General features: G+C 52.8%; 1 protein-coding gene across 1 annotated transcript in view; it reads right to left on the bottom strand.

Annotated features, from left to right (window-relative positions):
- Positions 1-24586, bottom strand: part of NUP85 (nucleoporin 85) — a 141936-nt gene that overhangs the window by 88817 nt on the left and 28533 nt on the right. The window contains exons 5-6 of the mRNA XM_075349637.1: positions 14606-14649; positions 13800-13869 (exon numbers count right to left, since the gene is read on the bottom strand). Coding sequence (XP_075205752.1) covers positions 13800-13869; positions 14606-14649 — 114 coding nt within the window. The remainder of the gene's footprint in view (positions 1-13799; positions 13870-14605; positions 14650-24586) is intronic.

Here is a 24586-nt window from a genome sequence, read left to right as displayed (position 1 = left end):
CCAGCTCTTCAGAAGCCGTGGAGCGTGTGGGAGAGCCTGCCCTGTCTACTCCCGACGGAGAGCCCTGGGGGCCATGAGAGAGTGCTGGAGACACCCGGCCGTGTGCTCTTTTCCTGATCCCTGCAACCGGTGAAGCATGTGCCCAGATTACCTCAGAAGGATCCTCCATAGGGGTATCCTCAGGCCGCGTTCCGTCCAGGGGCCCAGAAGGGTGTGGAGGACGACATTGCATAGCCAGAACCAGGTTCTGTGACAGTTTTTCCATGGATTGGGACAAAAACTGTGCCCATTCCGGTGGGCTGGGAGCCCTAGGCTCTGGGCTGACTGCTGCGGCGGTGGTGGCGGGGGGGGGGGGGGGGGCCTTGGGGGCACCACAGGACTCACAGAGAAAAGAGGTGTGTTTACGTGGTAGCTCAGCGTGGCAGGCAGTGCAGGCTGAATAATCTCTTAGTACCCTTAGAATTCTGCATGTTCCTAATAGGAGTATGCAAGGAGGGGGAGCAATGCTCAGCAGAGCTACAAGTGAAGCAAGTACCTCACCAGAATCAGCTGATGGCCCTGCGTCCTCAGGAAGGAGTAAGCTCTGTGGAGATCTTCGCACGCTTTCCTGGGGGGGGGACAAGACTTATAGCGGCCCGTGGGGGGCGGGGCTTAGCGCTAAAAGAGCGCCAAGAAGAAGTCAGTGTGCCCCTCTGCTGTCGGTAGCAAAAAACGGCGGGAAGGGGGCTTCTGTGACAGTTTTTCTCCCCTCCCTCCAGTCAGCACACAGCTTGTCACCCTCTGCCGGCTTTCCTGCAATCAGAGCACGCAGCTAGAGCAAATAAGCAGAGCAAATAAACAGTGTGAGTTCCTGAGCTCTGCCCCCCCCCCCCCCCCCCCAAACAGCGAGGGACTTCCCCCTCCTCCAGCCAGCACACAGCTAGAGAAAAATTAACACTGTGTGTTCAGGATTCCTGGGGCTCTCCTCCTTGCAATCAGCAAGGACTTTCTCATAATAAATACTGTAAATTCAGTAGTCCTGGGAGCCTTCCCTGCACAGTCTTTTTTTTCCCTTTGTCTGGGAAACCAGTCGGGGGGGGGGGGGGGGATCTCCCCTTAACTCTGCCTCAGTCCAGGCAGTGTAAATAGCAGTGTCAGCTTGCTGTGTCCGGCCACACAGGTGCAATTTTCAACTCAGTGCCTGTAACAAGGAGCTGAGGAATTGTGCCTCTGCCCTGGGCTCTGGAAAAATCAGTGTCTGTGGGACCAGTCGTCCAGTAAAAGGCAGCCCAGGATCCAGCGTCGCAGGAGGGGGTACGTGGAGACAATACTCCGCGTTTCCGCCCATTGATGGTATTGGGAGATTGGTCCCAAAAGGAAACTGTCGCCCTCAAAAGAAGGGAATTTTGTTTACTTACCGTAAATTCCTTTTCTTCTAGCTCCAATTGGGAGACCCAGACAATTGGGTGTATAGCTACTGCCTCCGGAGGCCACACAAAGTATTACACTTTTAAAAGTGTAACCCCTCCCCTCTGCCTATACACCCTCCCGTGCATCACGGGCCCATCAGTTTTGGTGCCAAAGCAGGAAGGAGGAAACTTATAAATTGGTCTAAGGTAAAACTCAATCCGAAGGATGTTCGGAGAACTGAAACCATGAACCAAATAACAATTCAACATGAACAACATGTGTACACAAAAGAACAACAGCCCGAAGGGAACAGGGGCGGGTGCTGGGTCTCCCAATTGGAGCTAGAAGAAAAGGAATTTACGGTAAGTAAACAAAATTCCCTTCTTCTTTGTCGCTCCATTGGGAGACCCAGACAATTGGGATGTCCAAAAGCAGTCCCTGGGTGGGTAAAAGAATACCTCGATAAAAAGAGCCGAAAAACACGGCCCTCTCTTACAGGTGAGCAACCTCCTCCTGAAGGACTCGCCTACCTAGGCTGGCATCTGCCGCCGCATAGGCATGAACCTGATAGTGTTTCGTGAAAGTGTGCAGACTCGCCCAGGTAGTGCTGACACACCTGCTGAGCCGTAGCCTGGTGACGCAATGCCCAGGATGCCCCTACGGCTCTGGTAGAATGGGCTTTCTGCCCTAAAGGACTCGGAAGCCCCGAAGACGGTAGACTTCAAGAATCCGCTCCTTGATCCACCGAGCCAAGGTTGACTTGGAAGCCTGCGACCCCTTACGCTGGCCAGCGACAAGGACAAGGAGCGCATCAGAACGGTGCAGGGGCGCAGTGTGCAAAATGTAGAGCCGGAGTGCTCTCACAAAATCTAAGAAGTGCAAATCCTTTTCACACTGGTGAACTGGATGAGCCAAAAGAAGGTAAGGAGATATCCTGATTGAGAAGAAAAAGGGGGATACCACCTTAAGTAGGAATTCCGGGACCGGACGCAGGGCCACCTCGTCCTGGCGTAGCACCAGGGAGGGGGCTTTGCATGATAGCGCTGCTAGCTCCGACACTCTCCGAAGTGATGCGCCTGCCACTAGGAAGACCACCTTCTGCAAAAGGCGTGATAGAGATAACTCCGAGGACACTAAGAGCCAGGCCACAATGGCCACGCAGTGAGGTTGAAGGCCACAGAATTCAGATGGAAAATGGCCCTTGAGACAGCAAGTCTGGTCGTTCCGGGAGTGCCCACGGTCGACCCACCGTAAGGTGCCACAGATCCAGGTATCACGACCTCCTCGGCCAGTGTAGAGCAACGAGGATGGCGCGGCGGCAGTCGGACCCGATTTTGAATGACACTCTGGGCAGCAGTGCCAGAGGGGGAAATACATAAGGCAGTCGAAATTGTGACCAGTTCTGAACTGATGCGTCCGCCGCCAGCGCTCTGTGCTGGTGGTTGATGTACGCGACCGCCGTGGCGTCGTCCGACTGTATCCGGATCTGCCTGCCGTCCAGCCACCGCTGGAATGCCTGTAGGGCTAGCTACACTGCCCTTAATTCCAGAACATTGATCTGAAGGGAGGACTCTGTCGGAGTCCAGGTTCCCTGAGCCCTGTGGTGGAGGAAGACCGCTGTCCACCCTGACACTCTCGTCCGCCCAGGATGGGAGCAGGAAGGATTTTTCTTTCGACAAGAAGATAAGAAGCAACCACTGAAGGGAGGTTTTGGCTGCCAGAGAAAGAGAGACGTTCCTGTCTAGGGACGTCGACCTCCTGTCCCATTTGCGGAGAATGTGCCATTGGAGTGGACGCAGATGAATACTGCGCAAAGGGAACTGCCTCCATTGCTGCCACCATCTTCCCTAGGAAGCGCGTGGGGCGCCTCAAGGGGTGTGACTCAGCCCGAAGGAGAGAGTGCACCCCTGTCTGCAACGAACGCTGTTTGTCCAGCGGAAGCTTCACTATCTCTGAGAGAGAATGAAACTCCATCAAGGAGGTAAGTCAGTGATTGGGTCGGTGTCAATTTTTACTTTGGGAAATTGATGATCCAACCTAACCTCTGGAGAGTCTCCAGAGCAATGTTCGGACCGTGTTGACATGCCACCCGAGAGGGTGTCTTGACTTAGGAGATCGTCTAAGACAGGGATCACCGAGTGTCCCTGAGAGTGTAGGCCCGCCACCACTGATGCCATGACCTTGGTGAAGCCCCGTGGGGCTGTCGCCAGGCCGAAAGGCAGAGCCACAAGCTGAAAGTGTTCGTCCCGGATGGCGAAACACAAGGCGCGTTGATGCTCTGGTGCAATCGGAACATGGAGATAAGCATCCCTGATGTCAATTGATGCTAGGAAGTCTCCTTGGGATCGAGACGATGACAGAGCGGAGAGATTTCATCCGAAAAAGTCTGGTTCTCACGTGTCTGTTGAGCAGAATGAGGCCCAGAACTGAACGGAATGATCCGTCCATTTTTGGTACCCCGAACAAGTTGGAGTAAAGCCGCGACCACGTTCTTGAAGCGGAACAGGGATCACAACTCCATCTGCCGTCAGAGTTCACCGGCTGAAAAAATGCACCGGTTCGCTCGGGGGGCGGAGATGTTTTGAAGAAACGAGTCGGAGGACGAGAGCTGATCTCTATCCTGTAACCGTGAGACAGAATGTCTCTCACCCATCGGTTTTGGACATGTGCCCACCAGGCGTCGCAAAAGCGGGAGAGCCTGCCACCGACCGAGGACGCGGTCTTGGTGAGGCCGAAGTCATGAGGAAGCCGCCTTGGAGGCGGTTCCTCCGGCGGTCTTTGTAAGACGTGACTTAGACCGCCATGCAGAAGAGTTCCTTTGGCCCTCCTCTGACCTGTTGGACATGGAGGAACGGAACTTGGCTGAGTACCGAAAGGACCGAAACCTCGATTGTATTTTTCGTTGCTGAGGTCTGTTTGGTTTGGACTGGGGTAAGGACGAGTCCTTTCCCTTGGACTGAGTAATAATTTCATCCAATTGCCCGTCAAACAAACGGTCGCCAGAAAATGGCAAACCGGTTAAGAACTTCTTGGAAGCAGAGTTTGCCTTCCATTCACGTAGCCACATGGCCCTGTGGGCTGCCACCGAATTGGTGGATGCTACCGCTGTACGGCTCGCAGAGTCCAGGAACGGCGTTCATGGCGTAGGACGAAAAAAACCTACGCTTGAGAAGCCAAGGACACAACCTGCGGGGCAAAGGTACGTGCGACCGCATTAATCTCAGCCAGAGAAGCTGAGATAGCTTGGAGTGCCCTCACGGCTGCGAAGGCCGGAGCAAAAGATGCGCCTATGGCTTCATAGATGGATCTCATCATAAGCTTTATTTGCCTGTCAGTGGCATCCATGAGAGATGAACCATCTGCCACTAATACTACGGATCTAGCCGCCAGTCTGGAGACTGGAGGATCCACCTTGTGACACTGAGCCCAACCCTTAACTACGTCAGGGGGGAAAAGGGTAACGTGTGTCATTAAGGCGCTTAGTAAAGCGCTTGTCCGGAAAGTTCTGTGCTTCTGGACAGCCTCTCTGGAGTTAGAGTGATCGAAAAACGCACTCCGTGTACGTTTGGGAAACCTAAACTGGTGTTTCTCCCGCTGTGAAGCCGACTCCTCCATAGGAGAAGATGGGGGAGAGAGGTCTAGCACCTGGTTGATGGACGCTATAAGGACATTTACTATGGCGTCCCCTTCAGGTGTATCCAGATTGAGAGCAACGTCAGGGTCAGAGTCCTGAGCTGCGACCTCCGCTTCATTCTCCTCAAGCTGAGACCCCGAACAGCGTGATGAAGTCGTGGAAGGTTCCCAGCGAGCCCGCTTAGCCTGTCTGAGGCCGCGGTCCGTGTCGGAGTTCTCACCGTGGGATCTGGGTGTTACCCCAGGAGCCCCTTGTTGTACCGACCCAGAGGGGCCTGGGAGCGATGAACTCACAGCGCCCTGGCCCTGTGTTACCGGTCTGGACTGCAAGCTTCCAGAATCTTAGCAGCCCCTCTGTCCATAGACTGGGCCTGGAATGTGAAAGCGACTCAGAGAGTTGCTCAGTCAAACGTGCAAACTCTGTCCCTGCCATCTGTGCAGTGAAAAACCGGTGGTACCACCTGAGCCGAGGGTCCCACCAGTGCCGGAGGCTCCGGCTGAGTGAGTGCCCCAGGGGCCAAGCATTGCACACAATGATAGGTGGAACCTGCCGGCAATATAGCCGCACAAAAGGTACAGGTTGCAAGAAAGCCTGTGCCTTGGCACTCTTACTGTTTGCGGACGACCTGCTGTTGTCACCTCTAGAGTAATCAGTGAGGGTATATAGCAAAGAAGGGAATTTTGTTACTTACCGTAAATTCCTTTTCTTCTAGCTCTTATTGGGAGACCCAGACGATTGGGTGTATAGCACTGCCTCCGGAGGCCACACATAGCAATTACACTAAAAAGTGTAAGGCCCCTCCCCTTCTGGCTATACACCCCCAGTGGGATCACTGGCTCACCAGTTTTAGTGCAAAAGCAAGAAGGAGGAAAGCCAATAACTGGTTTAAACAAATTCACTCCGAGAAACATCGGAGAACTGAAAACCGTTCAACATGAACAACATGTGTACCCGCAAACAAACCAAAAATCCCGAAGGACAACAGGGCGGGTGCTGGGTCTCCCAATAAGAGCTAGAAGAAAAGGAATTTACGGTAAGTAACAAAATTCCCTTCTTCTTCGGCGCTCTATTGGGAGACCCAGACGATTGGGACGTCCAAAAGCTGTCCCTGGGTGGGTAAAGAAATACCTCATGTTAGAGCTGCAAGACAGCCCTCCCCTACGGGGAGGCAACTGCCGCCTGCAGGACTCTTCTACCTAGGCTGGCGTCCGCCGAAGCATAGGTATGCACCTGATAATGTTTGGTGAAAGTGTGCAGACTCGACCAGGTAGCTGCCTGGCACACCAGTTGAGCCGTAGCCTGGTGTCGCAATGCCCAGGACGCACCCACGGCTCTGGTAGAATGGGCCTTTAGCCCTGACGGAACCTGAAGCCCCGCAGAACGGTAGGCTTCAAGAATTGGTTCTTTGATCCATCGAGCCAGGGTGGCCTTAGAAGCCTGCGACCCCTTGCGCTTACCAGCGACAAGGACAAAGAGTGCATCCGAACGGCGCAGGGGCGCTGTGCGGGAAATGTAGATTCTGAGTGCTCTCACCAGATCTAACAAATGTAAATCCTTCTCATACCGATGAACTGCATGAGGACAAAACGAAGGCAAAGAGATATCCTGATTAAGATGAAAAGAGGATACCACCTTCGGGAGAAACTCCTGAATGGGGCGCAGCACTACCTTGTCCTGGTGGAAGACCAGGAAGGGAGCCTTGGATGACAGCGCTGCCAGCTCAGACACTCTCCGAAGAGATGTGATCGCTACCAGAAAAGCCACTTTCTGTGATAGCCTAGAAAGTGAAACCTCCCTCAGAGGCTCGAAGGGCGGCTTCTGGAGGGCAACTAGTACCCTGTTCAGATCCCATGGATCTAACGGTCGCTTGTACGGGGGTACGATATGACAAACCCCCTGCAGGAACGTGCGCACCTTGGAAAGTCGTGCTAGACGCTTCTGAAAAAAGACAGATAGCGCCGAGACTTGCCCTTTAAGGGAGCCGAGCGACAAACCTTTTTCTAACCCCGATTGGAGGAAAGAAAGAAGGATAGGTAATGCAAATGGCCAGGGAGACACTCCCCGAGCAGAGCACCAGGATAAGAATATCCTCCACGTTCTGTGGTAGATCTTAGCAGACGTGGGCTTCCTAGCCTGTCTCATGGTGGCAACAACCCCTTGGGATAAGCCTGAAGACTCTAGGATCCAGGACTCAATGGCCACGCAGTCAGGTTGAGGGCCGCAGAATTCCGATGGAAAAACGGCCCTTGGGACAGTAAGTCTGGTCGGTCTGGCAGCGCCCACGGTTGGCCGACCGTGAGATGCCACAGATCCGGATACCACGCCCTCCTCGGCCAGTCTGGAGCGACGAGTATGACGCGGCTGCAGTCGGATCTGATCTTGCGTAGCACTCTGGGCAAGAGTGCCAGAGGTGGAAACACATAAGGGAGCCGGAACTGCGACCAATCTTGCACTAGGGCGTCTGCTGCTAGAGCTCTTTGATCGCGAGACCGTGCCATGAAGGTTGGGACCTTGTTGTTGTGCCGAGACGCCATTAGATCGACGTCCGGCTTTCCCCATCGGCGACAGATTTCCTGAAACACGTCCGGGTGAAGGGACCATTCCCCTGCGTCCATGCCCTGGCGACTGAGGAAGTCTGCTTCCCAGTTTTCTACGCCGGGGATGTGAACTGCGGATATGGTGGAGGCCGTGGCTTCCACCCACATCATAATGCGCCGGACTTCCTGGAAGGCTTGCCGACTGCGAGTCCCGCCCTGGTGATTGATGTATGCCACCGCTGTGGAGTTGTCCGATTGAATTCGGATCTGCTTCCCTTCCAGCCACTGCTGGAAGGCTAGCAGGGCAAGGAACACCGCTCTGATTTCCAGAACATTGATCTGAAGGCTGGACTCCTGCTGAGTCCACGTACCCTGAGCCCTGTGGTGAAGAAACACTGCTCCCCACCCTGACAGACTCGCGTCTGTCGTGACCACCGCCCAGGACGGTGGTAGGAAGGATCTTCCCTGTGATAATGAGGTGGGAAGAAGCCACCACTGCAGAGAGTCCTTGGCCGTCTGGGAAAGGGAGACTTTCCTGTCCAGGGATTTTGACTTCCCGTCCCATTGGCGGAGAATGTCCCATTGAAGTGGACGCAGATGAAACTGCGCAAACGGAACCGCCTCCATTGCCGCCACCATCTTCCCGAGGAAGTGCATGAGGCGTCTTAAGGAGTGCGACTGACTCTGAAGGAGAGCCTGCACCCCCGTCTGTAGTGACCTCTGCTTGCTCAGCGGAAGCTTCACTATCGCTGAGAGAGTATGAAACTCCATGCCAAGATACGTTAGTGATTGGGTCGGTGACAGATTTGACTTTGGGAAGTTGATGATCCACCCGAACGCCTGGAGAGTCTCCAGTGCAAAATTCAGGCTGAGTTGGCATGCCTCCTGAGAGGGTGCCTTGACCAATAGATCGCCCAAGTAAGGGATCACAGAGTGTCCGTGAGAGTGCAAGACTGCTACCACTGCTGCCATGATCTTGGTGAACACCCGGGGGGCTGTCGCCAGACCAAATGGCAGAGCCACGAACTGAAGATGTTCGTCTCCTATCACGAAGCGCAGAAAGCGTTGGTGCTCCGTAGCAATCGGCACGTGAAGATAAGCATCTTTGATGTCTATTGACGCTAGGAAATCTCCTTGGGACATTGAGGCAATGACTGAGCGGAGGGATTCCATCCGGAACCGCCTGGCGTTCACATGCTTGTTGAGCAGTTTTAGGTCCAGAACGGGACGGAAGGAGCCGTCCTTTTTTGGAACCACAAAGAGGTTGGAGTAAAATCCTCGGCCCCGTTCCAGAGGGGGGACAGGGATCACGACTCCTTCTGCTCTTAGAGAGTCCACCGCCTGCAGCAGGGCATCTGCTCGGTTGGGGTGTGGGGAGGTTCTGAAGAACCGAAGTGGAGGCCGAGAACTGAACTCGATTCTGTACCCGCGAGACAAAATGTCTGTTACCCACCGGTCCTTGACCTGTGACAGCCAAATGTCGCAAAAGCGGGAGAGCCTGCCACCGACCGAGGATGCGGAGGGAGGAGGCCGAAAGTCATGAGGTAGCCGCCTTGGAAGCGGTTCCTCCATTTGCTTTCCTGGGGCGTGAGTGAGCCCGCCAGGAATCTGAGCTCCCTTGTCCTTTCTGAGTCCCTTTGGACGAGGAGAATTGGGGCTTGCCCGAGCCTCGAAAGGACCGAAACCTCGACTGCCACTTTTTCTGTTGAGGTTTACTTGCTCTGGGCTGTGGTAAGGAAGAGTCCTTACCCTTGGACTGTTTTATGATTTCAGCCAATGGCTCACCAAACAGTCTGTCTCTAGATAATGGCAAGCTGGTTAAGCATTTTTTGGAACCAGCATCTGCTTTCCAGTCCTTTAACCATAAGGCTCTGCGCAAAACCACAGAATTGGCGGCCGCCATAGAGGTACGGCTCGTAGACTCTAGGACAGCATTGATAGCATAGGTCGCAAACGCAGACATTTGCGAAGTTAGGGACGCCACCTGTGGCACTGCTGGATGCATGATAGCATCCACCTGTGCTAAACCCGCTGAAATAGCCTGTAGTGCCCACACGGCCGCGAATGCTGGAGCAAACGACGCGCCGATAGCTTCATAGACAGATTTCAACCAAAGGTCCATCTGTCTGTCATTGGCATCTTTAAGTGAAGCGCCATCTTCTACTGCGACTATGGATCTAGCCGCCAGCTTGGAAATTGGGGGATCCACCTTTGGGCACTGGGTCCAGCGTTTGGCCACTTCAGGGGGAAAAGGATAACGGGTATCCTTAGAACGTTTAGAGAAACGCTTGTCTGGATGAGCGTCGTGCTTTTGGATTGATTCTCTGAAGTCAGAGTGGTCCAAAAAAGCACTTAATTTACGCTTGGGATACAGGAAATGGAACTTCTCCTGCTGTGCAGCTGCCTCCTCTGCAGAAGGGGCTGGGGGAGAAATATCCAACAGCCTATTAATCGCCGATATAAGGTCATTAACCATGGCGTCACCATCAGGGGCATCCAGATTGAGAGGGGCCTCAGGATTAGACTCCTGATCACCGTCCTCAGTCTCATCACAGAGAGACTCTTCTCGCTGAGACCCTGAGCAGTGTGATGACGTCGAGGGTCTTTCCCAGCGAGCACGCTTAGGCTGCCTGGGACTGTCATCTGAGTCAGAGACTTCAGCCTGTGATGCTTGAGACCCCCTTGAAGTACGGATTAGTTCCAACTGAGGGGGACCAGTGAGCATAGCCACAGCAGTGTCCATAGTCTGAGGAACTGGCCTGGCCTGCAAGGTCTCCAGGATCCTTGACATAGCCTCAGACATTTTATCAGCAAACACTGCAAAGTCTGTCCCCGTCACCGGGGCAGGGTTCACAGGCGTCTCTGCCTGGGCTACCACCACAATAGGCTCTGGCTGGCGAAGTGCCACTGGGACTGAACATTGCACACAATGTGAATCATTGGAGCCTGCTGGTAGATTAGCCCCACATGCAGTACAAACAGTGTACACAGCCCGTGCCTTGGCAGCCTTGCGTTTTGCGGATGACATGTTGCTGCGTCCTCAGAGCAGTACAGAGTGTCCAGCCAGAAGCGACCTTACAGTGCACTATATAAATATATATATATATATATATATATATATATATATATATATATATATATATATATATATATATATATGGTACCAATAAAGAAGTACACTAATATATCACTGAGGCACTAGTGGGGCCTGCACTACTGTGCAGCTTACCACCCGCTTAGGAGCGGTGTGTGGGCGCCAGAAATCCCTCTAGTCTGGGTCTCCCAGAGCCTGCTGCCTCCTTCCAGCCAGATCGCATGTGTAATGGCTGCCGGCGTCCTTGTGGAGAGGGGGGGCGGGCCCTGGGCGTACACCGACGAAGAGCGGGAAGTCTGCTTCCCCTTGTGCCTAGTGAGAGGGCTGGAGCATGTAAATAAGGCTCCAGCCCTCGGCGCAGCCATTGAGCAGCGTCTCTCCCCTACCCTGATTGACAGGGTGGGGGCGGGAACGAAGCGGCGCTAGGCCGCAGAAGCCGGGGGCTAAAGTTAAAAACGCCGCCGCCGTACAAGCGCGGTCGGCGCCAAGCCCCCGGCGCACTACAAGTCGCAGCTGCGCCGCCGCTCCAGGAGCGGTCGGCGCAATAGTTCCCAACACACAAACGTCACTCAGCAAAGCTGCAGTGACCTAACCCCCAGCGTACAGCGCCACTGTCCCCGGCGCACTATAACGCTCAGCAAGCCCTGAGAGTGTCCGTGCCTGCCGGGGACACAGAGTACCTGAAGTTGCAGGGCCATGTCCCTGAACGGCACTCCCGCTCCCAATCCAGCAGGTTCTATGGGTCTGTGGATGGAGCCCGGCCCCAGGGCTTGGGGGCCGGCAGGATCCCACTTCCACAGAGCCCCTCAGGGGGATGTGGAAGGAAAACAGCATGTGGGCTCCAGCCTCCGTACCAGCAATAGGTACCTCAACCTTACAAGCACCATCACGGGTGAGAAGGGAGCATGCTGGGGGCCCTATATGGGCCCTCTTTTCTTCCATCCGATAGAGCCAGCAGCTACTGCTGACTACAAACAGTGGAGCTATGCGTGGATGTCTGACCTCCTTCGCACAAAGCAGAAAACTGGTGAGCCAGTGATCCCACTGGGGGTGTATAGCCAGAAGGGGAGGGGCCTTACACTTTTTAGTGTAATTGCTTTGTGTGGCCTCCGGAGGCAGTGCTATACACCCAATCGTCTGGGTCTCCCAATAGAGCGCCGAAGAAAAGCAAATAGTGCTGCCGAACAGTGAATCATATACCATATAAATATATATATATATATATACTTCGGCACCCAAGGGGGGTCAGCACCCGATTGAGAAACTGGTGCCCCACAGTGCTCAGTGAGGGGGGAGGAGGATACCAAGTATGCTCCAGCCCTCACTGCCGACGTCCAGTCGGCCGTCCCGTCGTTACCCCTGACTGGCAGGCCCGGGAACGGAGTATATGGTACTAGGCCGCAAGAGCCGGGGACTAAAATTAAAAACGCGGCCGGCAAACAGGCGCGGTCGGCGCGGTAGTCCCGGTCTCACAAAGCACACAGCAACCGCTGCGGCGTTTGTAACCCAGGTGCTGCATGCAGCGTCCCAAGGGGGACACAGAGTACCTTATGGATGCAGGGCTCTGTCCCTGATGATGTCCAGTCTCCTGTCCGTCAGAATCCCCCAGGGGCTGCGGATGGAGCCCGGTCCCAGTGCATGGCGACCGGTTAGGAACCCCCTCTCCCAGAGCTGCAGAGCACAATCTGAGATCCTCCACCGGCAGCATCATACTGAGACCCATATAATAATGGCTGCCGGCGTTCCGAGGGGAGGAGGGAGCCGTGGGCGGAACCACAAAAGTGCGGGAATCTTGCCCCATAGATCAGTGAGGGGGGAGGAGGACAGCGAAGTGTGCTCCAGCCCTCACGGTCGGCGTCCTACCGACCGTCCCGCCCTTCCCCCTGACTGGCAGGCCCAGGGGCGGGAGTTTAATACACTAGGCCGCAAAAGCCGGGGACTAAAGTAAAAACCGCGGCCGGCAAACAGGCACGGTCGGCGCGGTAGTCCCGGTCAAAAAACCACACCGCAGTCGCTGCAGCGTCTGAAGGCCAAGGTGCTTCATGCACCGTCCCAAAGGGGACACAGAGTACCTGTAGATGCAGGGCCATGTCCCTGACGATACTCAGTCTCCTGTCCAGCAGATTCCCCCAGGGGCTGCGGAGGGAGCCCGGTCCCAGTGCCTGGATGACCGGTTAGGATCCCACTTCACCCAGAGCCCCTAAGGGATGGGGAAGGAAAACGGCATGTGGCTCCAGCCTGTGTACCCGCAATGTGTACCTCAACCTTAACAGCACCGCCGACTCAGTGGGGTGAGAAGGGAGCATGCCGGGGGCCCTGTTAGGGGCCCTCTTTTCTTCCATCCGATATAATCAGCAGCTGCTGCTGACTAAAATGTGGAGCATTGTGTGAATGTCAGCCTCCTTCAACACAAAGCATAAAACTGATGGGCCCGTGATGCACGGGAGGGTGTATAGGCAGAGGGGAGGGGTTACACTTTTTAAAGTGTAATACTTTGTGTGGCCTCCGGAGGCAGTAGCTATACACCCAATTGTCTGGGTCTCCCAATGGAGCGACAAAGAAAATAACAAAACCTTGAAAGATGTGCCTCCTACAGACACTAAGCTAAAACTCAGGTTGCCTGGCCCGGCCAGGGGGTGTATACTGCAGAGGAGGAGCTATGCTTTTTGCATCTACTTAGTGTCCTCCTATGGATAGGCAGCATAACACCCATGGTCCTGTGTCCCCCAATGAGGCGTCAGAGAAAACGCATCTTTTTAGGGCGGCCTATCACACTCCCTAGCCAAACTAAATTCACATAGTCCCTCCACAACTTCTCAGAACATAACCCCACGTCAAACTCCATGGCACCCAAATGCATCTCAAGGTTCTGGCCAACTGGTCCAGGAAGCCATTATTTATCCCCCATTTCCTTGAGATGGCTGGACTGCCATTGTAAATAAGCACTTGTACCTTCTCCCCCCATCTCATTGTAGATTGTAAGCTCTCACGAGCAGGGTTGTCTTTCTTTCCCTCTAAAATATTGTATTTTCTTAAACTGTTACTGGTTTGTAAATGATTATCCTGAATTGTAAAGCGCTACGGAATATGTTAGCGCTATAGGAATAAAGATTATTATTAAATAGTATTTCCTAAAAATGCTCACCTGTTGCAGCTTCAATGAAAAGTATTTCACAAAGGTTCCAGCATAGCTCCATGGCAGACAGGATAGAGAGCTGAAGTCCAAAAAAGACAATTTGATTAGACAACAAAAGACTTCAATCAAGTGATTCAAAGTCCGAGGCTCACTATGCTTAGCCAATCCAAAGCCAAGACATGGTTGGCACTACTCAGCTCAGACACGGCAAGCCAATACGCTGGGGGTCTCCAGGCTCTTGGCTTATTAGACCGGAACTCAAGCAAACTGGTCTCAGGACAAACAGACAAATCCAAAGTAAAATCCACAGCACTAATTCTGGCTAAAAGCAGCAACAGACGTTTATTCTGGCCACCAGGAAAGAGCTGTACTTGGCCATTAGATTGAGAGCTGACATTAAATGGAATGTGACCACTCGTCCATTCCAAATTCACTAACTCTGCAGTAAAAAGGAACGAGGGGCTTGTTGTTCTAGTGACTGGTGGTGGTCCTCGTTGAGGGACTCCAATAGAGACATTTACACCTATGGATGTGGCACAGCCGGTGTAAGGACAGCACTGTATAGATGAGAGAGGGCTAAGAATACCTTCAGTTATACACTGTGATTTAGGTTTTTGAATAACTGACAAGTTTTCCTTTACGGACACTTTTTCTGACTACGACAACGCTCCTATTTATATAATAAACTTGATATCCCAAATATCAGTCCCTCTACCATAACATAACAAATAAAGCTTTATTATGAGCAGGCATGATGAGGAGAAATATTTTTGTAATATAAAAAAAAAAAAAATAAAACCATATTATTGTCCTACCAGCTCAGAGTACTTGGCACTTTGCTTTCCATCTCGTGAGTAGCCTGAAAGAACAATTGAAAACTCTGTTAGGTTACTTTCACACTTGCGTTGAACGGTATCTGTAGCATTGCGTTGTGTGACGGATGCAACGGATGTGTTGCACATAGTGGCACAATGGATGCAATGGATGCTGCAAAACAACGCAATCCGGTTTTTTTTTGTTTGTTTTTTTCTTACAGTTTTTTCCGTCGGCAGACTCTTGTGAACGATCAGCTGATAGCTAACAGCAGTCGGCCGGCGGGTGATCAGCCGATCATTCACAGTAGCCGGCCGATCAGCTGATCGCTCACAGTAGCCGGCCGCCGGGTGATCAGCTGATCGCTAACAGTAGCCGGCCGCCGGGTGATCAGCTGATCGCTCACAGTAGCCGGCCGCCGGGTGATCAGCTGATCGCTCACAGTAGCCGGCCGCCGGGTGGTCAGCTGATCGCTCACAGTAGCCGGCCGCCGGGTGGTCAGCTGATCGCTCACAGTAGCCGGCCGCCGGGTGATCAGCTGATCGCTAACAGTAGCCGGCCGCCGGGTGATCAGCTGATCGCTCACAGTAGCCGGCCGCCGGGTGGTCAGCTGATCGCTCACAGTAGCCGGCCGCCGGGTGGTCAGCTGATCGCTCACAGTAGCCGGCCGCCGGGTGGTCAGCTGATCGCTCACAGTAGCCGGCCGCCGGGTGGTCAGCTGATCGCTCACAGTAGCCGGCCGCCGGGTGGTCAGCTGATCGCTCACAGTAGCCGGCCGCCGGGTGGTCAGCTGATCGCTCACAGTAGTCGGCCGCCTGGTGATCAGCTGATCGCTCACAGTAGCCGGCCGCCGGGTGATCAGCTGATCGCTCACAGTAGCCGGCCGCCGGGTGATCAGCTGATCGCTCACAGTAGCCGGCCGCCGGGTGATCAGCTGATCGTTCGGCCGCCGACAATGTGTGCGGGATGCGGGAGCGGAGTGCGAAGTGGGTGGAGCCGAGCGGGGCCATGACTGAAGACATCAGTGCCGCGGGGACTGCATCGCTGGGGGACAGGTAAGTGAGTGTGAGTGTGTGTATGTGTGTGTGTATATATACATACGGAGTGCGGGAGGGGGCGGAACCGAGTGGGGGAATGTCGGGCTCCCGGCACACGTAACCAGGGTAAATATCGGGTAACCAAGCAAAGTGCTTTGCTTGGTTACCCGATGTGTACCCTGGTTACGGGTGCAGGGAGCCAGAGAGAGCATGCGCAGTGAAATCAACGGATTCCGCTGCTCAAAAAAAGTTACATGCTGTGTTCCTTCCGCCCGACGCAGCTAATAACGACGCTGCGTCGTCCAGCGGATGCAACGCTGACACTTGCGTTACAGTGCGTCATCCATACAAGTCTATGGAGAATAGCGCAGTGCGTTAACGGACTGCGCTATTCTCCATAGTGATGGACTGCGCTGAACGCAAGCGTGAAAGTACCCTTAATTAGAAAGGACCTTCGCTTTATAGAAAAGTGTGAAAAGAAAAGAAATGTCGGTAAATACAGCACACAAAAGGTGACAAATAACAAGAAAGCAAAAGGGCAGAGAATTCAATATCTGGTGTACAGCGATCAGACACATTCTGACATGTCGGTTCTTAAATCCCTGTAAAAAGATATTCAGGAGCATCTTTACTAAAAACTCTGCATTATGCATAGAGGAATAATAAAGCCCAAACATCAATGGATTCATACATTTCCAGGAGGAATAAAGAGAATTGGCCGACAGATTTCTGAGAACTGTTACTTGACTAAAAATGTAAGCTTTTATTAAAGCAGATATACCAGGACTGTAGACTGCCAAGACATGACAGTGGGCGATGCGTACTCTGTCACGGTTCCCACACGCGGGTGGGTGGCCATTTCTCTTATATTGCAAGAGGCCAAGGCAGACGCCTCAGAATGTAACCACAAGTATGTATATCGCTCAGCCGCCCACCCGCAAGGGGAATACAGGGGAATGGTGACAGTTTACCCATCGCACATTTGGCATTTACCAGTCACAGAGTAACTTAAGACTTTTCTTCTGACATTGGACAACCCTTTTAAAAGTGGTGTCCACTTTTAAGAAAGTGGTCACCAAACTGTGTAAAGTACATAAATTCAGCAGATATGCTTCCTTCCTGGGTCCATTGGCAGCTCTTCCCAGCTCCTCCGGTACTGGTGTTTTACTATGATAGTGGTGTCATATCAACAACACGCGTCAATGCTGTAACCAATCACGGAGCTCAAGGACTTGCTAGAGCGGTGACGCACGCCAACGCAACTGTGGTCAAATCACCAGCACCGAAACAGCGGCACGCAGTCAGCAGGTACACATCCTCCCTGGGTTCAGCACCGAGTTTGTGGTTTTATATTATTTACAAACTTTGGGGCCCATTTTCCTAAAATTGAACAATTCCTTTAAAAAGGAACATACTGATTTATATCAGTCAACGATTGCCAGAGGAGTTGCAATACTACTGACATATTGCCAGCCAGCTTTAATGTAAATACAGGCCTTATGGGGGAGCTGTCGACAGGGCTGATGTAAAGTTCTAAGGCTAAGGTGGATATGTAATTTACTCAACACTCAAAATAGAGCTATAGGTAGCATAACTTCAAAGATATAGTTTTGCAGATTAGATGCCCTATTGTTCTAGGGGGTATAAAGAAGGGGATAGTCTAACCCTCCCTTTTATCTACCTACCAGCGGAGGTGCACCATAAGTTATTAGGTACCCCCGCTCCTCGTCGGCTTTCCCTATTCTGTCCCTTTGACCCGCAAGTCGCAGGAACAACCACCAAGAATAAAAGGTGCACAATAGTCAGAAGGTCATTATCAAACTGGTTACCTGGATTGGCAACCCTGATGCAGCTTATCCTTTATGATAAAAGGAGAAAAGAAGATGATGCTTATTAATGTATTAGCATCAAACTTGGAAATCCATAAACAATATTTGCTAAAGTTTGGTCATCATAGATGTGATAGCCAAACTATAACTGTACACATATATGTTCCTGTACAGCTATACAGATGCAAATAGGTAATGATATACCGATGATATTAATAATAGTATGTAATCCCAACAGGGAACTTATCTGTTAGGGTCACTGATAACATATCCCAATCCCGACGCGTTTCCCCCCTATTTATGTCTTTAGGGGTTCATCAGGGGAAGAAAGAAAGATTTCATCATATCCAAATCATCAGTTTCATAAACTTTCTTTCTTAGCTGGTTTGGCTTTCCTCGTGATAACAGGCCGATATCAGTAGCCTTTAGTAGTGGGCAAAACGTCTGACATGCATTACCCACTAGTGCTCGAGGTATAATGACCCCAAACACACCGGGCCGAGAGGAGCGGGGGGTACCTAATAACTTATGGTGCACCTCCGCTGGTAGGTAGAAAAAAGGGAGGGTTAGACTATCCCCTTCTTTATACCCCCTAGAACAATAGGGCATTCAATCTGCAAAACTATATCTTTGAAGTTATGCTACCTATAGCTCTATTTTGAGTGTTGAGTAAATTAGAGCTCCCCCCATCACTTTGGCTCTCACCTCTTTTTGTCCTTTCTTCCACCACACTTGACCAGTTTACTTAATTATATAAGAGTTATTGCGCTCTTTTTTGAGCATTTTTAATACTATGATATAATAAATATTGATTTTAGGAGTTTTTGTTTTGTTTTTTTTGCGCTAGTACTCCTAGTTCTTCACTAGTTTTGGTTTCTAAATAAGTTGGATATGTATAAAAACGAATATATTTTTTATAATGATTACAGATTAGTGCTATTAGTAGGATTCATCCGATTCCCAGACAAAAGATACTAAGAGGTGGCATCAGCTCTTCTAGCCTGTCTGTTGCAGTATATGCTTGCCTTTCCAATAAAAACTGAAGCATCTTTTTTTCAGAACTCTGCATTGCGCTTTGCTCAGTTCTTCTAGGAAATGTATGGAAAAAAAAAAGAATTTTGTTTACTTACCGTAAAGTCTTTTTCTTATAGTTCCGTAATGGGAGACCAAGACCATGGGTGTATAGCTTCTGCCTCCGGAGGACACACAAAGTACTACACTAAAAAGTGTAGCTCCTCCCTCCGAGCATATACACCCCCTGGATAACCAAATATAGCCAGTTTAGTGCAAAAGCTGAAGGAGAATAGCCACCCACTAGTAGAGATAGAGCAAAAAACCGAAACAACCGGAGCCTCTGTCTACAACAACAGCCGGTGATAACACGCGGAACAAGAAACTGCCAACAGTCAACAGGGCGGGTGCTGGGTCTCCCATTACGGAACTATAAGAAAAAGAATTTACGGTAAGTAAACAAAGAAGGGAATTTTGTTTACTTACCGTAAATTCTTTTTCTTCTAGCTCCTATTAGGAGACCCAGACAATTGGGTGTATAGCTTCTGCCTCCGGAGGCCACACAAAGTATTACACTTTAAAAAGTGTAACCCCTCCCCTCTGCCTATACACCCTCCCGTGCATCACGGGCTCCTCAGTTTTGGTGCAAAAGCAGGAAGGAGGAAACTTATAAATTGGTCTAAGGTAAATTCAATCCGAAGGATGTTCGGAGAACTGAAAACCATGAACCAAAAGAACAATTCAACATGAACAACATGTGTACACAAAAGAACAACCAGCCCGAAGGGCACAGGGGCGGGTGCTGGGTCTCCCAATAGGAGCTAGAAGAAAAGGAATTTACGGTAAGTAAACAAAATTCCCTTCTTTGTCGCTCCATTGGGAGACCCAGACAATTGGGACGTCCAAAAGCAGTCCCTGGGTGGGTAAAAGAATACCTCGATAAAAAGAGCCGAAAACGGCCCCCTCTTACAGGATACACCTGATGCACCTGATAGTGTTTCGTGAAAGTGTGCAGACTAGACCAGGTAGCTGCCTGACACACCTGCTGAGGCGTAGCCCGGTGCCGCAATGCCCAGGACGCACCCACGGCTCTGGTAGAATGGGCTTTCAGCCCTGAAGGAATCGGAAGCCCAGAAGAACGGTAGGCTTCAAGAATCGGTTCCTTGATCCACCGAGCCAAGGTTGACTTGGAAGCCTGCGAACCCTTACGCTGGCCAGCGACAAGGACAAAAAGCGCATCTGAACGGCGCAGGGGTGCCGTGCGAGACACGTAGAACCGGAGTGCCCTCACTAGATCTAATGAGTGCAAATCCTTTTCACATTTGTGAATTGGATTAGGGCAAAATGAAGGTAAGGAGATATCCTGATTGAGATGAAAAGGGGATACCACCTTAGGGAGAAATTCCGGGACAGGACGCAGAACCACCTTATCCTGGTGAAAAACCAGGAAGGGGGCTTTGCATGACAGCGCTGCAAGCTCCGACACTCTTCGGAGTGATGTAACTGCCACTAGAAATGCCACCTTCTGCGAAAGACGTGATAAAGAAACATCCCGCAGCGGTTCGAAAGGTGGTTTCTGAAGAGCCGTTAGCACCCTGTTAAGGTCCCAGGGTTCCAGCGGACGCTTGTATGGTGGGACTATGTGGCAAACTCCCTGCAGGAACGAGCGGACCTGCGGAAGCCTGGCAAGGCGCTTTTGAAAAAATACGGAGAGCGCCGATACTTGTCCCTTGAGAGAGCCGAGTGACAAACCCTTGTCCATTCCGGATTGAAGGAATGAAAGAAAAGTGGGTAAGGCAAACGGCCAGGGAGAAAAACCATTATCAGAGCACCAGGATAAGAAGATCCGCCAAGATCTGTAATAGATCTTGACGGACGTTTGTTTCCTGGCCTGTCTCATAGTGGCAATGACATCCTGAGATAATCCTGAAGACGCTAGGAGCCAGGACTCAATGGCCACACAGTCAGGTTGAGGGCCACAGAATTCAGATGGAAAAACGGTCCTTGTAACAGCAAGTCTGGGCGGTCTGGAAGCGCCCACGGTTGACCCACCGTGAGATGCCACAGATCCGGGTACCACGATCGCCTCGGCCAATCTGGAGCGTCGAGAATGGCGCGACGACAGTCGGACCTGATCTTGCGTAACACTCTGGGCAGCATCGCCAGAGGAGGAAACACATAAAGGCAGTCGAAACTGCGACCAATCCTGAACTAATGCGTCCGCCGCCAGAGCTCTGTGATCCTGAGACCGTGCCATGAAGTCCGGGACCTTGTTGTTGTGTCGTGACGCCATGAGATCGACGTCCGGCGTTCCCCAGCGGCGACAGATCTCTCGAAACACGTCTGGGTGAAGAGAGCATTCCCCCGCGTCCATGCCCTGACGACTGAGAAAATCTGCTTCCCAGTTTTCTACGCCCGGGATGTACACTGCGGAGATCGTGGAGGCTGTGGCTTCCACCCACTGCAGAATCCGCCTGACTTCCTGGAAGGCCTGACGACTGCGCGTGCCTCCCTGATGGTTGATGTATGCGACGGCCGTGGCGTTGTCCGACTGTATACGGATCTGTCTGCCCTCCAGCCACCGATGGAAGGCCAATAAGGCTAGATACACCGCCCTTATCTCCAGAACATTGATCTGAAGGGAGGACTCTACCGGAGTCCAGGTTCCCTGAGCCCTGTGGTGGCGGAAAACCGCTCCCCACACTGACAGGCTCGCGTCCGTGGTGACCACAGCCCAGGTTGGGGGTAGGAAGGATCTTCCTTGCGATAGAGAATTGGGACGGAGCCACCACTGAAGAGACGTCTTGGTTGCAAGGGACAAAGAGACGTTCCTGTCGAGGGAAGTCGACCTCCTGTCCCATTTGCGGAGAATGTCCCATTGGAGTGGCCGCAGATGGAATTGCGCGAACGGCACTGCCTCCATCGCTGCCACCATCTTCCCCAGGAAGTGCATGAGGCGCCTCAAGGGGTATGACTGACCCCGAAGAAGAGATTGTATCCCTGCATGCAGGGACAGCTGTTTGTCCAGCGGTAGCTTGACTACCGCTGACTGTGTATGAAACTCCATTCCGAGGTAAGTCAGTGATTGGGTCGGTGTCAACTGGGATTTTGGGAAGTTGATTATCCACCCGAACTGCTGGAGAGTCGCCAGAGCGACTGTAAGGCTGTGTTGACACGCCGCCCGAGAAGGTGCCCTGACTAGGAGATCGTCTAACTAGGGAATCACCGAGTGGCCCTGAGAGTGTAGGACCGCCACTACGGATGCCATGACTTTGGTGAACACCCGTGGGGCTGTCGCCAGGCCGAAAGGCAATGCCACGAACTGAAGGTGCTCGTTCCCGATGGCGAAACGCAAGAAGCGTTGATGTTCGGGTGCGATCGGCACATGGAGATAAGCATCCTTGATGTCGATCGATGCTAGGAAGTCTCCTTGTGACATTGAGGCGATGACCGAGCGGAGAGATTCCATCCGAAACCGTCTGGTGCTCACATGTCTGTTGAGCAATTTGAGGTCCAGAACGGGGCGGAATGATCCATCCTTCTTTGGCACCACGAACAAGTTGGAGTAAAAGCCGCGACCATGTTCCTGAGGGGGAACCGGGATCACAACTCCCTCTGTTTTCAGAGTGGCCACTGCCTGAAAAAGTGCGTCGGCCCGAGCGGGGGGCGGAGAGGTTCTGAAGAAACGAGTCTGAGGACGAGAGCTGAACTCTATCCTGTAACCGTGAGACAGAATGTCTCTCACCCATCGGTCTTGAACATGTGGCCACCAGGCGTCGCAAAAGCGGGAGAGCCTGCCACCGACCGAGGATGCGGTTCGGGGATGCCGAGAGTCATGAGGAGGCTGCCTTGGAGGCAGTGCCTCCGGCGGCCTTTTGGGGGCGTGACTTAGAACGCCACGCATAGGAGTTCCTCTGGCCTTTCTCCGGCCTGCTGGACGAAGAGGACTGGGGCTTGGCGGAGGGACGAAAGGACCGAAACCTCGATTGAATTTTCCGTTGCTGAGGTCTCTTAGGTTTGGACTGGGGTAAGGAGGAGTCCTTTCCCTTGGATTCCTTAATAATCTCATCCAATCGTTCGCCAAACAATCGGTCGCCAGAAAACGGCAAACCGGTTAAGAACCTCTTTGAGGCCGAGTCTGCCTTCCATTCGCACAGCCACATGGCCCTGCGGACTGCCACAGAATTAGCGGATGCCACCGCTGTACGGCTAGCAGAGTCTAGGACTGCGTTCATGGCGTAGGAAGAAAAATCTGTCTCTTGAGAAGTCAGAGACGCAACCTGCGGAGCAGAATTACGTGTGACTGCATTAATTTCAGCCAGACAAGCTGAGATAGCTTGGAGTGCCCACACGGCTGCAAAGGCCGGGGCAAAAGACGCGCCCGTGGCTTCAAAGATGGACTTCACCAGGAGCTCTATCTGCCTGTCAGTGGCATCCTTCAGCGATGAGCCATCTGCCACCGATACTACAGATCTAGCCGCCAATCTAGAGACTGGAGGATCCACCTTGGGACACTGAGCCCAACCCTTAACTACGTCAGAGGGGAAGGGGTAACGTGTGTCAGTAAGGCGCTTAGTAAAGCGCTTGTCCGGAACCGCACTGGGCTTCTGGACAGCATCTCTGAAGTTAGAGTGATCGAAAAAAGCACTCCGTGTACGTTTGGGGAACCGAAACTGGTGTTTCTCCTGCTGAGAAGCCGACTCCTCTACAGGTGGAGGCGGGGGAGACAGATCTAACACCTGGTTAATGGACGAAATAAGATTAACTAAGGCGTCCCCTTCAGGTGTATCAAGATTGAGAGCAACGTCAGGTTCAGAGCCCTGAGCTGCGACGTCCGCCTCGTCCTCCAGAGAGTCCTCGGGCTGGGAACCCGAACAGCGTGAAGAAGTCGGGGAAGATTCCCAGCGAGCCCGCTTAGTCGGTCTGGGACTGAGATCCGGGCAGGAGTCCTCCGCGTGGGACCTAGGGCCCAACCTGGGAGCGCGCTGCGGCGCGGACCGAGAGGGGCCTGGAGGCGACGAGCTAACGGGGACCGGGGCCTGTGTAAGGACCGGTCTGGACTGCAAAGCTTCTAGCAGCTTGGCAGACCATTTGTCCATAGACTGAGCCATGGATTGCAAAAGTGACTCAGAGAGTTTCTCAGCAAAAGCAGCAAACTCTGTCCCTGCCGCCTGGACAGGGGGAGCAGGGGGGTCTACCTGAGCCGAGGGGCCCACTAGTGACCGAGGCTCCGGCTGAGCAAGCGAAACAGGGGTTGAGCATTGCTCACAGTGAGGGTAGGTGGAACCCGCAGGCAACATAGCCGCACAAGAGGTACAGGTCGCAAAAAAACCCTGTGCCTTAGCACCTTTGCTCCTTGTGGACGACATGCTGTTGTCTCCTAGGAGAGTGATCACTGAAAGTATATGGGAAGGGGTATACAGCCCGACCGAACAGAAATATGTATATAAATACGTATCTATTCCGGCACCCTGGGGGGGGGGGGACCAGCACCGGGTGACCGGTGTGGCTTACCGACCGCTAAAAAGCGAGTGTGTGTCCTCCAGATTCCCTGCCTTAGGTCTCCCAGAGCTGCAGAGCTCTTCTCTGATAATCCTCCACCGGCAGAATGCCAAAAACATGGCTGCCGGAGCTCTCAGGGGAGGAGTGGAGCCCTGGGCGGTGCTAGAAAAGTGCGGGAATCTGGGGTCCCCACAGTGATCAGTGAGGGGGGAGGAAACATACAGGATGCTCCAGCCCTCACAGCCGACGACAGGCCGGCCGTCCCGCCCTTAGCCCTGAAAGGCAGGCCCGGGGGCGGGATTTTTGCTACTAGGCCGCGATGAAGCCGGGGACTAAATTTAAGACCGCGGCCGACAAGCAGGCTCGGTCGGCGCGGAAGTCCGCCGGTCTTCCGAAATCAGCAGCTGCTGCAGCGTCCGGGAATAAGGCGCTCCATGCACAGTCCCCATGGGGACACAGAGTACCTTATAGATGCAGGGCCCGATCCCTGATGAAGAATAGACTCCTGTCCAGCAGATTCCCACAGGGGCTGCGGAGGGAGCCCGGTCCCAGTGAATGGACGACCGGTCAGGATCCCACTTCTCCCAGAGCCACTAAGGGATGG

The sequence above is a fragment of the Anomaloglossus baeobatrachus genome, chromosome 5 (genome assembly GCF_048569485.1).
Source record: "Anomaloglossus baeobatrachus isolate aAnoBae1 chromosome 5, aAnoBae1.hap1, whole genome shotgun sequence".
Classification (NCBI taxonomy): Eukaryota; Metazoa; Chordata; class Amphibia; order Anura; family Aromobatidae; genus Anomaloglossus; species Anomaloglossus baeobatrachus.
Note: the sequence above shows the minus strand (reverse complement) of the source record. Positions and strands in the feature narration are given on the sequence as shown.